General features: G+C 44.8%; 3 protein-coding genes across 3 annotated transcripts in view; 1 reads left to right on the top strand and 2 right to left on the bottom strand.

The window, feature by feature from the left end:
* Positions 1-15,373, top strand: part of LOC126564508 (serine/threonine-protein kinase grp) — a 191,235-nt gene that overhangs the window by 32,840 nt on the left and 143,022 nt on the right. The gene's annotated exons all lie outside the window — the stretch shown is intronic.
* LOC126564888 (protein phosphatase 1B) overlaps positions 1-15,373 on the bottom strand; it is a 205,229-nt gene that overhangs the window by 141,541 nt on the left and 48,315 nt on the right. The window lies entirely within an intron of this gene.
* On the bottom strand, positions 1,395-3,449 carry LOC126564241 (peptidyl-prolyl cis-trans isomerase sig-7). The gene has a single exon (XM_050221230.1). The coding sequence runs from the start codon at positions 3,447-3,449 to the stop codon at positions 1,395-1,397; it is 2,055 nt and encodes a 684-aa protein (XP_050077187.1).

Here is a 15,373-nt window from a genome sequence, read left to right as displayed (position 1 = left end):
CCAACCGAAACTATGGTACGATGCGCTTTCCACGTTTTCGATAACGACCCCCGGGAGAGGTTTGCTTTTTTATCTTCCGTTGCACTTATCTTCGCGTTTTTTTTCCTTTGCCCTACCGTGACCATACACGACAGATATAGCGACATTGATTTCTCAATCGATATCGAGCAAGATAGGCGCGCGCGACCGTTCCAGTCGGCAGCACCAGAAACGATTCTTTTCGATTGATTTTCCCTTCTCTAAAGAAAGACCATTTTCCCTACGCCTTTCCAGCGCAACAACCACCAACACTTTGCGATTAGACTTTTCTTCACCCGCTTTCACACACAAAGGCACAACAGCAGGTCGTTACCGATGCTGCTCCGCCATTTGCAGGAGAAACCGAAGCAGAAAACTGATCACTACGCCACACCTTTGGGGAAATGATTATATGCCACCTTACGCTTCTCCCGGGGTTGTCCGGTTACGACAGACTTCCGGCGTGCCTAATACGTGATTGGGGGAAACTATGGCAGTGGTTACAAGTATGTTCTACTGCTAAAAGGTGCTAAATTGTTTTGCAAGAAAAACCCCCTGCGGACGTGAACGATGTACGCGCACACGCACCCACCTCGTACGAGCACAACTTTTTTTCTGTGTTTGTTCGCTTCGTGTTTGACAGGCTTGATTTTGTTTTGACCATTATGACGCCCCGCTGTGCAATTTGTCCGGTTTAATTTGATTTTCCTCCCACTGTGCGGTTTTGTTTCAAATGTTGATGGTTGGTTTTGTGATTTTCGCCCATTGGCCATCGAAAAAGGAAGCAAAATGGAAACGAGAAGTTCGAAAAAACGGAACAAATGTTCGAAATTGTTTTTGAAAAGAGATATCAACTATTTTTTAGTATTTTTTTTGTATTTCCACTAGCTTGGATTATTTGAATTTACGGCAAATGCATATGCAAAAAATTTCTTCTGGGACCCCCTCTGATCGATGGTGAAAGGTGGTTTCACTGATAGTGAACGGTGGCTCTTCTGGTTGCGGTTTGCCTAAAATTAATTCTATCAATAGCTGCTAAAGGTGATTTACTCTAAATTACTGCTGAAACTTGTCCAAGTTCTTCCTCCAAATGTAAAAGGATCTTCAGCGTCTGGTGTATTCAGGTCACAAAATCGTGTGTGACCCATAGCTGTCCTAAATCAACTTAAAGCATAATAAATTGTTATCTGCTGGGACACACGGGAGTCGAAGAGTGAAAAAATCTATTGATATAAAAACGAACGCAATCGCAATGCTCGAGCTTCCCTAGTAGTTAGCGTTCCTTGGTACCCTCCTTTCCTGGCTTTCTCTCACCCTCTTTCTTACAATGTTCATTAAAATGCATCTTAATTTGCATCCCCTTATTCACGCTTCTTCTAATGCTTTCGCTTTTTCTTCTTACTCTTCGACTTCTTCCTAGTTTTTTCACCGTCCGACGAATCGGAACCCTTTCGCTTGCGGCTACTTTTCGATTTCTTTTTCGACGATTTTTTCTTCCGCTTTTTGGTCCGTTCGTCCGATTCACTCGTGCTGGACGGCGGAGAACTGTCCGACGAGGACGAACGGGACGATGAGTTTTTTCGCTTCCTTTTCTCCTTCGGCGGTGGGCTTGAGCGTGAAACCGAACTTGAAGATCGCCGTTTCGGTGGGTTGGATTCCCGGCGTTGATCAGGGTCACGCGATCCAGACAGGACAGGTTTTGGAGCAGCAGCACCAGCACCACCACCACTGCGGCGATAATCAACTTCCGACCGCTGTTGGCTAGGTGATGAGCGGCTTCCCACACGTTCGGGTTCGGTTTGTCGCCGTCCTCTTGCTTCTCGCGAGTCCGATCGCTGACTGCGGTAACGTTCCGGACTATGGCGCCGATCGCGCGAACGACTACGGGACCGTCTCATGCGACGCTCCCTTGAACGAGAACGGGACCAACGTCTGGGTGGTGGTTCATGGCGTATTCCACTTCCGGATCGTCCACCTCCCATAGGGCCACCCCGTTTTGAGTTCTTCTCCCGTGGACCTTTCCGTTGAACGAAGCTGTTTGGGTAAGGACGATTTTTGTAATCCACTTTGCCCTGATTGATCCGAATGTCTCGTCCGTTGCGTTGCTCTAGATAGGATGAGTTGCGCTCGGTTAGTAGGGGTTTGCGTCCACGACCACCTTCCTGTCCGTCACGACGACCTTGAGGAAGATTTCTATCTCGTTCTCGGTGCTGCATTCGTTCACGAGAACGACTGCGCTGTCTACGATCATCTTTGGCCGGCCGCGAACGAGAAGCGGATCTTGAGCGTGATCTCGATTCCGATCGATTATATTGCTTCTCCTGTACACGGTCCCTTTTCGGTGAAGCATTCGGACGCTTATTGGATCCGCCGTTACGATTCTGCTGCTTCCGATCAAAATCCTTAAACGATCGTTTATCCGCCCCATCCTGGAACTCTATCCCGCGTCCCTTTCCGCGCCACTTTACCTTCGAAACGGATTGCGAGAAATCCACATGAATGCGCCGATCGTCGATCAGCACATTGTCCATCTTAAAGTACGCATCCTCACACGACTTTTGGTTCTCGAACTCGATGAACGCGTACTGCAGCGAATCGCCCGTCACCTTGTCCCGAATCACCTCGCATCCCTTAATCTTTCCGAACCGGCTAAAAATTATCTGCAAATCATCGTCCGTCGTGACCGGATTAAGCTTGCACACGAACAGCACATTCTCCGGTGGAGCAATGTTCGCATCCGGGATGTCACCAACAATTTCCAGTATCGTGGCTCGTGCTTTCGCCTCCCGCTCGGCAATCAATTCCGCTATCTCCTTTTCCGTTTTTCCACCCAAATCATCGATCTCTTCATCCGCCGCAATACGACCACCCTGCAAGCGTTCCGCCGATGGAGAAGGCGAACGACTCGGCTCTCGAAATCCTCGTGGATCTTCAAACGGATCATCGAGCACAACGGTGTGCGTGATACGCACATCCTTGTATGGCCGGTGACGCTCATCGCAAATCACTTCGTTCAGCTTGCGCAACACCTCGTGCCCCTCGGTTACTTCCCCGATCACGGTATGCTGGCCATCGAGCGAGGTAAGATCCGCTCCGAGGGTGAAAAAAAATTGCGATCCAATCAAATGTTCCCCGGCGTTCACCATCGACAGCAGTCCCGGCTCGGAATGTTTAATCTTTGGCACACTTTCACCCTCGAAGTAACGCTTCCGGTCGCCCTCGAGGATACCCCAGATCGACATGCCACCATCGCCAGCACCGGTCGGATCGCCGGTTTGTGCGATAAACTCCGACTGGATCGTGTGGAACAGGTTGTAGTTGTAGTACTTTAGCTTGCATAGCTTCAGAAAGTTTAGTGCGGCACGGGGCCGTTCCTTCAGGAACAGGTCCACCGTGATGTCACCTATCGTAGTTTCGATGACGACCGACATCCTGGCCTGGAACAAAAGGCACGCGTTATGGTTTACATTAAGCACCCACTCGTAGTAAAGTAGTAAGCAGTCTTACTGTGTGTTTGCAGTAAGAAAATAACAATTTTAGGCAAGTTGTCCGCTAATCCATTTGTTTACAATCAGCAATAATTATTTGCTAAAACGCGCGTTCGTTGTGAAAACCGCTTTTGACAGCACAAACGACATATGCGCGTCCTTTCGAAACGTCAAACGGGAAGTGTCAAGTGGAAGAAAAGAAGATGTAAACAAAAGCGATCCAGCGCACAAAAAGGATTCGGTATTCAGTATAAGCGTAGTTTTTAATCGATTATTCACCAATTTAGCGTTTTATCGGGATTTTTACAAAGGTATTATCAACACATTAGAGATTTATAAGTTTTCTGGAACCCATTTTCATGCTATTTCGTAGAAGTGCTCAAATGGAAACGGACTCGAACGATACGAAAAGGAAGCTCCCAGCCTACTACTATCTGCAACCTTCCAAGAATGGTGATGAAGAAGCAGAAGAGGAGCTGTACGACTCGAACGGTACGCACATTACATCCGACTACCTTAACGATGTTGTTGCCGAATCTATGTCCGACAAGTACACGGTCGTACAGGACACCACCGACGCCCCGCAGTACAGGTGTAACGAGTGCGAGAAAATTCTTCCCAACACTGGCCACCTAATAGCACACATTGTAGTGCACACGGGTGAAAATCCTTACCTGTGCAGTCTTTGCCAGCGATCCTTTGCCAACTCAACACGACTCAAACTGCATCTGAAAACGCACTGCATTAAAAAGCTCCACCCTGGTTTGACGGTAACAAGGATCACGAAGAGTACTCCACCGGCAAGCACCATTCCGAGTACGAGCATGGAGGAAAATCCGGATCAAAGTTCGCCCACCGTAAAAACGGCCACATTCCGATGTATCGAGTGTGATCAGACACTCCCGAAGGACGTACTGTATAAGCACATGAAGCAACATCTGCAGGAGAAGAATATTTTCGCCCAAAAACCTCACCAATGTGGACATTGTGGGGAGGCGTTTGCTAAAAGCTCCACCCTGCAGCTGCACCAGGAAACTTGTCAAGCGTCCTCGATAAAGGTATCGGCGGAGGTGGATTTGGTGCCGATAGGCAAGCAGGATGGGAACGATAGCTTTAAGAAACAGATTGCTTCGAATCCTATCCTGTCGGGATTGTTGATGAAGGAACCACAAGAACCTCCCATTTCTGTTACTACCATAGCTGTCGATCATCAAGAAGAATCTCTCGCTGATGGTGATGCACAAGGGAAAGATGAACCGAACTGTCTGCAAGAGGAACTCCAAGAGCCGATGGAAGGAATCCCGGAGAGCGAACAGTCACCCAACGATGGTGTTAGCGTAATACAAAATACATCTTCCGGAGTCGGTTTCGTGATCAGTTCGGTAGCTACCGTAGATCAACAATTTCTCGAAAATCTCGCACAAATGGAGCTACAGTCACGCTCACCAGAATTGGAAGAGATGACCGAAGAGAACGATACAGAATCGCTAGCTGCCACCAACGCTGCCACCAGCAGTACACTTCCCAGCTATAAGTTAGTCAACACAACCACCTGCGGGCTGTGTGGTAAAACTTTCAATGAAAAGTTTGGCCTTCGGCAGCATATGCGCATTATGCATTACGATACAAAACCGTTCAAATGTCCTGAATGTCGAAAACGGTTCACAAAAGAAAATGCTCTACTCATTCATCTGCGTGTGCATGTAAGTAATCGGCCGTTTATGTGTATTATTTGCTACAAAACGTTTACGCGGGCGACTGCACTGAATGGCCATTTGTCGTCCCATTCGCATGTGGCACTGAAATGTTTCACGTGCGAAGCGACCCTGCCAAGCGTGCAGAAGTATGCGCAGCACATCGAGGTCAACCATCCCCAGTTTCCGGAGATTTTGTATCGCATACGGGCGGAAAAGCCGGAACACGAGCGTACCAAACTGTTGCGGCGTTTGTTGCTGCAACATCGGCCGTCTCCTGCGACGGATGAAGATTAATCGGGAACTGTGGAGCAGAATTTGGCGAATTAAATTAAATAATATATAAAAATAAAATTGATTTCACAAGCGAGCGTCAGAGGTTTGGTTTACTTCTTGGGGAAAGGGGAATCTTGTGAAGTAATTCTTGTTTCCTTTAAGCTAACTGGACGATTTCACGCCACAAGCCGTTACTTGCTGTTACTCGTCAAAATTAACAAAATCGTGGAAAGCATTGTATAAAAAGCAGACTGGGACAATTGAAACACGAGTCCGTCATCCTAGTAAATACTTTTGAAATTATAGATTTTGTGGCCCTTAGATTTGAATTATAAGAATCTTTACGACGATTAGCACACGATCGTAAGCTCTGGCCGTGATAGAGCCAGACTTGAAAATAGAGTGTCAATCGAAGACGAAGATTTGAAGGTTCTGCTAGTTAGGCACAATCGTCTCTTGGGATAGTATTTAAAGCAGCGAAATCCGATGGAATCCATTTATAAGCCTCCTTTACTCCCTGGCCATTCACTAAGGTTCCGATACAGGAGAGCAAGAGCGATATCTCTTTGACTAAAATCTTACCAACATCAACCATTCGTTTGGTTTGCATAATTTGAAGCCGCTCACACCGTTTTTTTAAATAAATGTCGAAAATTTTTTTTTCCCCATAACGAATCTGTTACGAAACTGAATTTTAAGAGAAACGGTTTACCTATTGTTTTATTTAATTCATTTTTAACATAAAATTCTAACATTTTACCAAAATACACGATAGGGCGTGGTGGTAGGATGTGAAGCGAAAAACTTATACGATAAATACCCGATCCATTCTTAAAAAAAAAACATATCTGCTATTTGCAGGAATGCGCAAGGGTTCCGATTATACTGTACGCAAACACACACCAAGATTGTTAAACGGTTCGCAAACCTATTGACAAAATTGCCTCAATAACCACTACTAAGGGTCTTTTCAAAAACTACTAAGGGTCTTAGTTGGCTGATTTATATCGATTTTGTCAATAGGGAAAAACAGATTTTTACGCGGCTAATTCATGGTCCAGTTGATTTTATGTAAAAGGGAACATCTTGATATTTAGGCGATTTGGGTTTATTCCATCGAAGAACTACTCCATTTTTGATTAATGTTAGCAATGAAAAAATATAATGAATGTATTAATGTTAGCTTGCAAAATATAGCAATCCGGCTCTAAGCAGCTTTACGGCAATTAGAGGTCCCCCTCTGATGGAAGTTTGCTCCAAAAACTTTTACCAAACCAGTGCTAAGGTCAGTTGGAAGCTTCTTCAGCCAATCATTCTGAGTGATTGTCACAGAGGGCTGCCTGTAAAGGCCTCACTTTTTTCCAACATGATTTCTCATGAATTCAAATGAACCGATTCTGCTGCAACATTTGGTCTGTAGAATACAGAACAGATCCTGAGTGGCGAATGGGTGTTAATTTACATAATCTAAAAAAATAATCAGCATAATTTTCAGTTGTCCCATAATAGATGAAAAAAGCTGTCTTGCATTGCTTGCCAAATCGTTCCGTTGCGTTCCGTTGTGTAAAAAGGGTCCAAAACAAAAGCGGTTTTTTCCTAGCCTATTCGAAAACCACACGACGAACGGTAATCCACTGAAACACGTTCCTGTTGGAAATAAAGAAGGGAAAATTAGTGTCTCACCATATACAAAGTTCCCCAAACACAAATTGAAATTTTCAATCCTGAAATTTAGTCCAAATAGGCGCTGCCTTCAGATCTGCCTGGGGATTTGCGTTCGGGGAGTACGAAAACAAAACCTTAGCAACAAGATAATTACCATGTCTTACTTTACTACGAGTTGTTAAACTGCTGTGGTTGTTGCTGCTGCTGATGCCACTGGTGATGTATTTGCTGGGACTGTGATTGCTGTTGCTGCGGAGACGACTGTTGATGCTGCTGCTGCTGCTGTTGGTGTAAAACTGGATCAATTTGCTTCAAATAGCTCGGATCAATCGAAGCAATCTGATTGATAACGAAACCACCGGTTCCGTTTGCACCCGTTCCAGCCACATTACCGCTCGCATCCTTAATGCTGAGCTGTATCGGGGTAAGTGTTTGTGGTGCCGTTTGGGCTTGCTGTTGTAGTTGTTGCGGTGCAATGGACGTGATGATGTTGTGATGTGGTGCCACCGATCCTCCGACCGTGTGGTTCGTATGCAGCGGAATAATTTCGATCTGATTGTGCACCGGTGGAAGGATCTGCTGTTGCTGTTGGTGTTGCGGCTGGTGCTGATGAGTGGCCGCTATCGGTGTCGCTGTTATTGGCCAAGCGATCTGCTGCGCTTGTGCGATCGGACCGGTTTGATGTTGGTACGGATTCACAGCCGTTAACTGTGCACTATCGATTGCATGTACCGGTATTAGCATTCCGTTCTGCATTACCAGCATTGTGGTCATTGCACCGTTCGATGCGCTCGGAATGAATTGTGCCGTTTGGTGTAATTGTTGGGGTACAGCTGACTGTTGTTGCTGCTGGTCTTGCTGCAATTGGTGCGGATTGTGGATGATTTGATGTAAAGCTTGTGGTTGCTGCGACGGCTGCTGCTGCTGCACCAGAGTCCCGCTCGGATGAGATATTACGTACTGCGACGAAGGTCGACTGACGGCCTGATGTCTGCTCTGATAGTGTTGTCGTACGTCGGACAGCTGCAGGAAGGTCATACCGCAGAAGCTACATTCGAGCGGTGCAGTGTGTGAGTTTTCATGTATTTCTAGCTGTGATTCTTCCTCGAATATTGCGCCACACACACAGCACTGCATCTGATCGTCGTAGAGCGCATTTTCTTCCGGCTGTTCGGGCAATATCTTTTCACTACCGTCATCATCATCGTCGAACCCATCGTCTTCATCTTCGACCGATTCAACCGTTTGGATTACGTACTGGTGATGATGTTGCGGCTGCTGTTGCTGCTGCCCGGCCAGCTGATGTTGTATTAGTTGTGGCTGTTGGATCTGTATCTGCTGCAACTGTATCTGTTGCGCTTGCTGTACCGGTTGGAGTTCCTCTTCCGGTTGTTGCTCCTGCGGTGATTGCTCTTCCGTTTCCTCCTCGTACGGCCCTTCGGCACCTTGTGAATCTTCACCGCTCGAAGCCGATCGTAACAGATCGGACGCGTGCAGCTGTTTGCGGCGCTGCTTTTTCGACACTATCTCCGTCATGACCGTGCCGCCGTTACGTATCGCTTCGTCCATCTTGCGCAGCTCTCGCATACGAATTTTAACGTAATGGAACCGTTCGTAGTGTAGCTGAAGGCATTTGAAGCTGGGCGCTGAGTAGCGGGGACAGCCAAGCTGACACTTTAGCATGCTTATCGTATGTTTGGCCCTGTTGGAAAAAAGGGAATTACCAGTATAAATATTCCTTCAAGCTAACACCACTCAAACCCCTCTTACTTGATGTGTATCTGCAGCTTGCTCGGGTCAAAGAAGTACTTCCCACAATCCCGACACGTATGCTCGTCTTCGAAATGTAGCCGTATGTGGCCGAGCAATTGCATCGTTTTGTTGAACGTGACGCCGCACGTTTTGCACTTGAAGCCGAGCCGCAACTGCTCCTGCGAACCATCCGTTACCACACGAAAGTGTTGTACCATCTTGACGATTTGAAAGTCACGAAAGTTTGGAAAATCTTCCGGATTGGAGGCGCGCGTTTTATCCGATTCCTGGTAGTCCTGTTCGATTTCGGCCGCTGTACGAACGGGCGCGCTTGTTGCCATCGTGTCCTATGGTCGTTCTGGCGTAAATCGCACACTTTCACTGCCGAACCACTGACCTCCTGAACCGTACGGCGGTCCGAAAGAAAAACCACTGACTGCTGGAACCGTACGGCGGTCGGTGCTGCAGCACTTTACAACTGAAGTTTTTCAATTTGTGAAGCTGAGAAGTTATTGTATTATCCGAGAGCTACACATTTCATTGATATTTCTCACTATCTCGGCCCAATTTCGTTCCGCTCTATATTAAATTGGATTAAAAATCTTCTTTTGTGATTGTGTTGTGGTGCACCAAACATGCATTTTGACATTTGAAGATGTAAACAAAAGCCCGGTGAAAAAAAACTGCAATAATACGAACACGCACATCGCACAGTGGCTGTCCTCTACGTGTAGGAGAAGCCATTTTTAATCATTGTTTTACTAAACTATATCTATAAAAGAGCTGCCACACTTACAACAGATCGAATTTAGTCATAAATAACATTTGACTTGTTATAAAAATTTATTTCGTAGGCATATAAAAATTGGCTGCTCTATTGAGCTCAGACACAGTACATTTCGAGCAGTTAAGTCATTTTCAAACTCAAAAGATAGCTCGAATTTTAAAAATTTGTGTTTTTTTAAACAATTTTATTGGGTCGACAAAATGTTCCAATGGTTTTGAGGTATAAATCTTGAGGATCTGGTCGTTTTTATTTATTTGGTGTCGATTCACAATTCATGTCTTTGTAGACATTAACCATCCTATCGTGCAACGCCCTGTAGTGAGTTTGCATATGCACCAAACTGCATTAAAGGGGTAGACAGATTTCATTTTCTCCTGATCTGTACTTTCCTGACAAATCGTATCCGTGAGCAAACAGAAGCAAGCACGAACAGGTTCGTTCGTTCGTTCGCAAATATACAATCACATCCCATCGGTATCATGGTCATCAGCATGACTAAACATGGCTGACTGAGTAAGTGTGGAGATGAGTAAGAAACAGGTTCGGGGTGGTAAGTTTTCTCTACACATTTTGCACCGCTTTTCGCAGCTTCTGTGCACCAGTCGTCGGAGCCCATCTGACGTTTGTCGTGGAATGGCGCGCAGTTTTGCAACAGGACAACGTACAAAAATGGAAACACACCCCATAGGCACCGCTGACGACGGGCCTGTGAAGGTCATCCGCAGTGAGCAGTTAGGCAGTTATGAATCGTTCACTCCAAATTTGGTACTCCCAACGGTCAGAGTGTGGCAAAATACTAAAACCAGCAAATAAGTGTGTCAAACGGTTCGAATTGAAGCTCCTTTTCTGTGGAACATCTGCTTAAAATTTGGGCTCTCTATTTACAAGTATTTCATCAAGAATTTTTCCAACCCCAACGATCGGCATCCACTCGCATGGAAAGGTCTTTGTCCGAAAGGCAAATGTCGTCGACGGCACATCGCACACACAAACCCCATCACGCAACCAGTAATTATTGGCGATGTTTCGAATATATCATCATTCCACCTGACGAGGTACGGTCTCATCAAGCCGAAAAAATCTCATTGCGAAACAGATGAAAACGTTCCCTTTGCTCTGCTTTGATGGTACCGTTCAATATTTCCAATTCAATCATGAAAATGATCATACATACCTGAACCTCCAGGAAAACAGTGCCTTGTGGCCACGTCTTCACGAACAGAGTGCAAGAGAGCGAAAGATCAAATCACATTACGTAGTCGATCAGTTCCTTTTGAGCGTCCTCGCTTGCGTGCCAAGCAGTTGTCCCGGAAAACAATATTTTGTGGCAATAAATTATGCCATGCAATTGATTAGCGTCGCGTACGTTAAACAGACTACAGACAAGAACAGAAGAGAGTACGGAAAACTATACGCCTAATTATGAAGCTGTGGTGTGTCCCTTACGGATGCTAAGAAAGGGAGAAAAAGTTACAAAAATCAAACAAAAAATGAATATGAAATTACTCTACATTGTTGCAGGATGGTAATTTTATTTTAGGTTTGATTAAATTGATTCAATCACGATACGTTTGAATGTTGGTAATAATGCCGTTTGATTGAATATCGTAAATTGTTTGATTGTTGTACTGCGCCATGCATTTGAGGTCATTTGAATAATGTCCGTTGGAAATAGTGTGCAAACAGGCAATGTAAGAAATGATGGAAATTAGTGGAGATTGTTGTAGTCTTCAGAATGAATTATTGAATTGTAAACTAGTTGCGAATATGTAAAAGTAAGGACTCTGAAGCATGTAATAGGAATCTAGTCACACACAGTGTGGAGGGTTGGCATTTATTGGAAACTTTGTATACCTAAAAGAGTAGAGGGATATTGAGAACTTTCAACGAAGAAATGAATGAGGCTTTCTAAAGAAAGTATAAAGAAAAGATTCTGGGAAAAGAGGCTGTAGAACTCAGAACACTGTGTGAAATAGGAAATTAGTTGAGAGTTTGTAAAAGGAGACAATTTTTAATTAGGAATAAATAAAAGATCCTCTTCACCTCAAAAAACGATGTAAAGGATTAGGAAACCAACATTGTAAGTAGTTAGAAATACGTAGATATTCGCAAAAATTTATGAATTGTGCACTAGCTAGAAACAAGTCAGCTTAAAACTGTCTCCATGAGCTATTTGGTATTATTTGGCTGTAGTGGTATTGACAAACCTCGTAAGCCATTCGATGGTCGGCATGACCTAACAGGTCGTCCCAAGGCTCTTCTTTCAGGTCTGCTTTGGGTTGTGCACGTCGTGATGACATTTCCAGGTCACCAATAAGGTATACGAATTCTGTGCTCCTGTTCTCGCTGTGTTAAGTAAAGACAAAGAACCTATCAAAGCAGATGTTCTTGTGCGATCGGTTCGGCACAAGGCATAGAGAAGCAAAAGGAGCTCACGGGCTGGATCAGATGGAGTCGAGCCTGTCGGAAATCAGATGCAACCATGGATGGAGTAATACAGCCCAACATTTAGTTTTCTGGAAAGGGATTCTATACCTGACCATGTTTGATGTTTCTAGACCTGACCAGCCTTGAGTAGAATAAAGAAGAAAATATTAAACCACCTTATGAAAATTGTAGATTAGTGGAGACTTAGCAATCTTAAGAAGGACAGTCACGGATCCCTAGACCTTTGGAGACCCTAGGCGGTAATGATGTTGGGGCCCATATCATATCCAAGTAAGCCCTTACTGCGAAGCTCCTACTGCTAACGCGGGGCCCTTTTTACTAGACCCCTTGTACCAAGAAGCTGCCGGGGCCCTAAGCGATCGCCTACTTCGCTCACTGTTAGATCCGCTACTGAAGAAGGAAATAATAAATTATGAACGAGCTGCTAACTGTGATGAAACGAAAATTAATATAGAGTTTATGGAGTTTGTTAATTTTGAACGATTTAGCTTAGCATTGTAAAGAACACATAGCTAAGGAAAAATTGTGGAAAAGTAGGAAATTTTGAAGAATTTGGAGCTAGAATGTGTGCTATTAGCAATACATACAAAGCTACAGAAAATACTTTAACACTTAAATAGCCGAGAGCTACGGAAAAAATGTGAGATTTTCGGTGATTAAGCGACGATTTTGTTCGCTTACGTTTCGCACACAGAAAGAAAGCGACATCAAGCGTGTCTTTATATATTAACTTAAGCACTAAAGCAAACGTTTCCAAGTTCTTATGTTTTTTTTTTCAACGCTGCTCACCATCCTGAACCATCCATAATGTTTCGCATTGGTGCTCCCGAACGTTTGGCCAGGGGGTTCGCCAAACGTTCATTACGTACCACGGGCACGTCACATTACCGTGGCAGTGCCATGGTCTGCACGGCACACGCCCATCACTCTATGGCGGTGTCTTGCTTGCATATCTTCAATATGCAAGCCCCCTTCAATCGGTCGTGCGTGCCATAGGCCGGCACACCACGGTGCAATCGTAACCGCAGCAGACCGGAAGCAGAAATATACACAACCCCTTATACGAGAAGAAAAGAATAAAGTCGACTCGACTCTTTCTACACCCATTTCGGAAGTTATTATCAATTTCGTTAGGGAAGGCATCGAAACGCTGGTACAACAATACGCGATCGCGGCAGTAAAGCACGAATTGCTAATGACCAACGAACTGGGGAAGGTGGGAAGTGCACAAAGAATGGCTCGAAAGAACGCGCTCGGGAGGCCGGTAATGCTTCGCTTCGGTACGCTGGAGCTCTTGGTACACTGGCAGCTGTTGGTGGAGGCGATGTGTAAAGCCAACGATCGGGTGGTCCCGAAGGAAGGGACGGCCGGACGGAAGGAAAGAAAAACTTTTGCCCCGTTCCGTTAGCGTGCGTTATGGGCTTTTCACTGTGTCCACTTTGTTATTGTGCGTGTGTTTTGTGCTGAGTGGTTCCGCGTACAATGAACTTCTTCTGTCTGGTGGATGCGTGGAACAATGAAGCCTGGAAAAGGTTACTTTATTTCGGGTGCTTTATATAGACGTTATTTAGAGGCGCTTTCTAGAATTCGTCTCTTCGCTTCTTTTTGGAACTTAAGTACTGCTCAAGCCTACAATAAATTGAAGAAGTATTCAATAAATTATAGCAAACTCTAACGAAAGGAATTATAGCAAGTGACAGTAAACCTATCCGAATAACTCCGAATGAATGCAAGATAGGATCACTTTTTTCTTTCATCTGCTTCTCATTTAGCTATAGATATAGAAAGTTCCCAGATTTTCATAATAAATGGGATTATTCCCTCAAATATGAGGTCAAGATTTGTAGAGTAAAAGAAGATCCTGGCTGATCCAAAATAGTTAATAAGAGACAGAGAGTATGGAAGCTCTTGATCGTAGAGATTAATTAGAGAAATGATCAGATAAAGTAATATTTAGCAAAGATATTGTAGGACGCTTTAATAGTTTAATTTGAAAAGAAGAATGCGTAGAATTGTCCCAATTTATTTCCTCAAGCTACTGATGCTGGTCACTGTTTATTCCTTAGAGTTTAGTAGAGGCACAGATGTACTGAATGACGATGAATTATAGCATGCGACAGTCCACTTACTTGGTGACGCCGGACATTGAATGGTTTATTAGACTCGTAGTAGCTCATATGGGATTTGATTCCTGGTCCTACTGGGTAAAGCTTAACAAATTCTAAAAGAATAATCAAGAACCATTCCTCTAGCTACATTTGATTTACTGATCGTAAATAGAAACTGCTATAATAATTAATTATAGGAGTATAGCGTTAGTAAGCGTCCCAAAAAGCAGGGCATCTTCAACGATAAGAGCCGTAAAAGCTTATTGAATTTCGATAAAAAGTATCTCTGCCCGATCGATCATTATCATGCTAATTGAGCATTGTGCTTGGACGTACCCACCACAACAAACAACACCCGCTTTTTCACCAATCGTCACCGGAACTTGACACCGTGCGACGGAAATGATCCGAATGTGTGTTTGTCATGCATACAGATGAAGCTCCCGGATATGCCGGATGGATACGCACGTTACGGGAAGGTGACCATGAACCTAGGCGGCATGAGCATCTGATTAGATGCTTAGACCGGTCCCGTGTGCCCCGTTCACCAGAGTTCACATTAGAACGTTTGAAATTAATTTCCCAATGTCTGGCCGCTGCTTTCGTTTCCCTTTGGTTCGGTTGTTTTTGACGCTTCGGGCAAGCCTTCGCTTCCGGCTGGTTGGTGAAGCAATAAGCTCCCATACACACACAGACAGTGGTGCCATATGGGGAGCATCCGGTATATGCTTGTGGCATACAAAACGATGACACTGATGAATCGGAGCTCCTTTACGTTACTACTCCAAATTAAATAAGACATCATAGCATTAATGACTAAGTTTAGAGAGGAAATTGCTACAAAAATAGTCCATCCAGACAGGTGGATTTAAAATAGACCAACCCGTTTCAACGATACTCCCGTTAGCAACAGACACAAGCAGACAGTTTGGAACCCTGTCCACCAACCCCCAACCCAATGGTCCGGTTTCGTTTGACGTTTGTCATCAAAGCATCCACGGCGCGGATGGACCAGCGCCGTGACGTTCGTCGTCAAGTGTTAATTAGCATCAATTAGCGTGTGCGTTTTTTCCCTGCCCGCTGCTACGTCTTCTTGTTCTTCTTCTAGCCAACGGCGAACCCAGGACGGACGTGGCC

This window comes from Anopheles maculipalpis, chromosome 3RL, assembly GCF_943734695.1.
Source record: "Anopheles maculipalpis chromosome 3RL, idAnoMacuDA_375_x, whole genome shotgun sequence".
NCBI classification, from domain to species: domain Eukaryota; kingdom Metazoa; phylum Arthropoda; class Insecta; order Diptera; family Culicidae; genus Anopheles; species Anopheles maculipalpis.
Note: the sequence above shows the minus strand (reverse complement) of the source record. Positions and strands in the feature narration are given on the sequence as shown.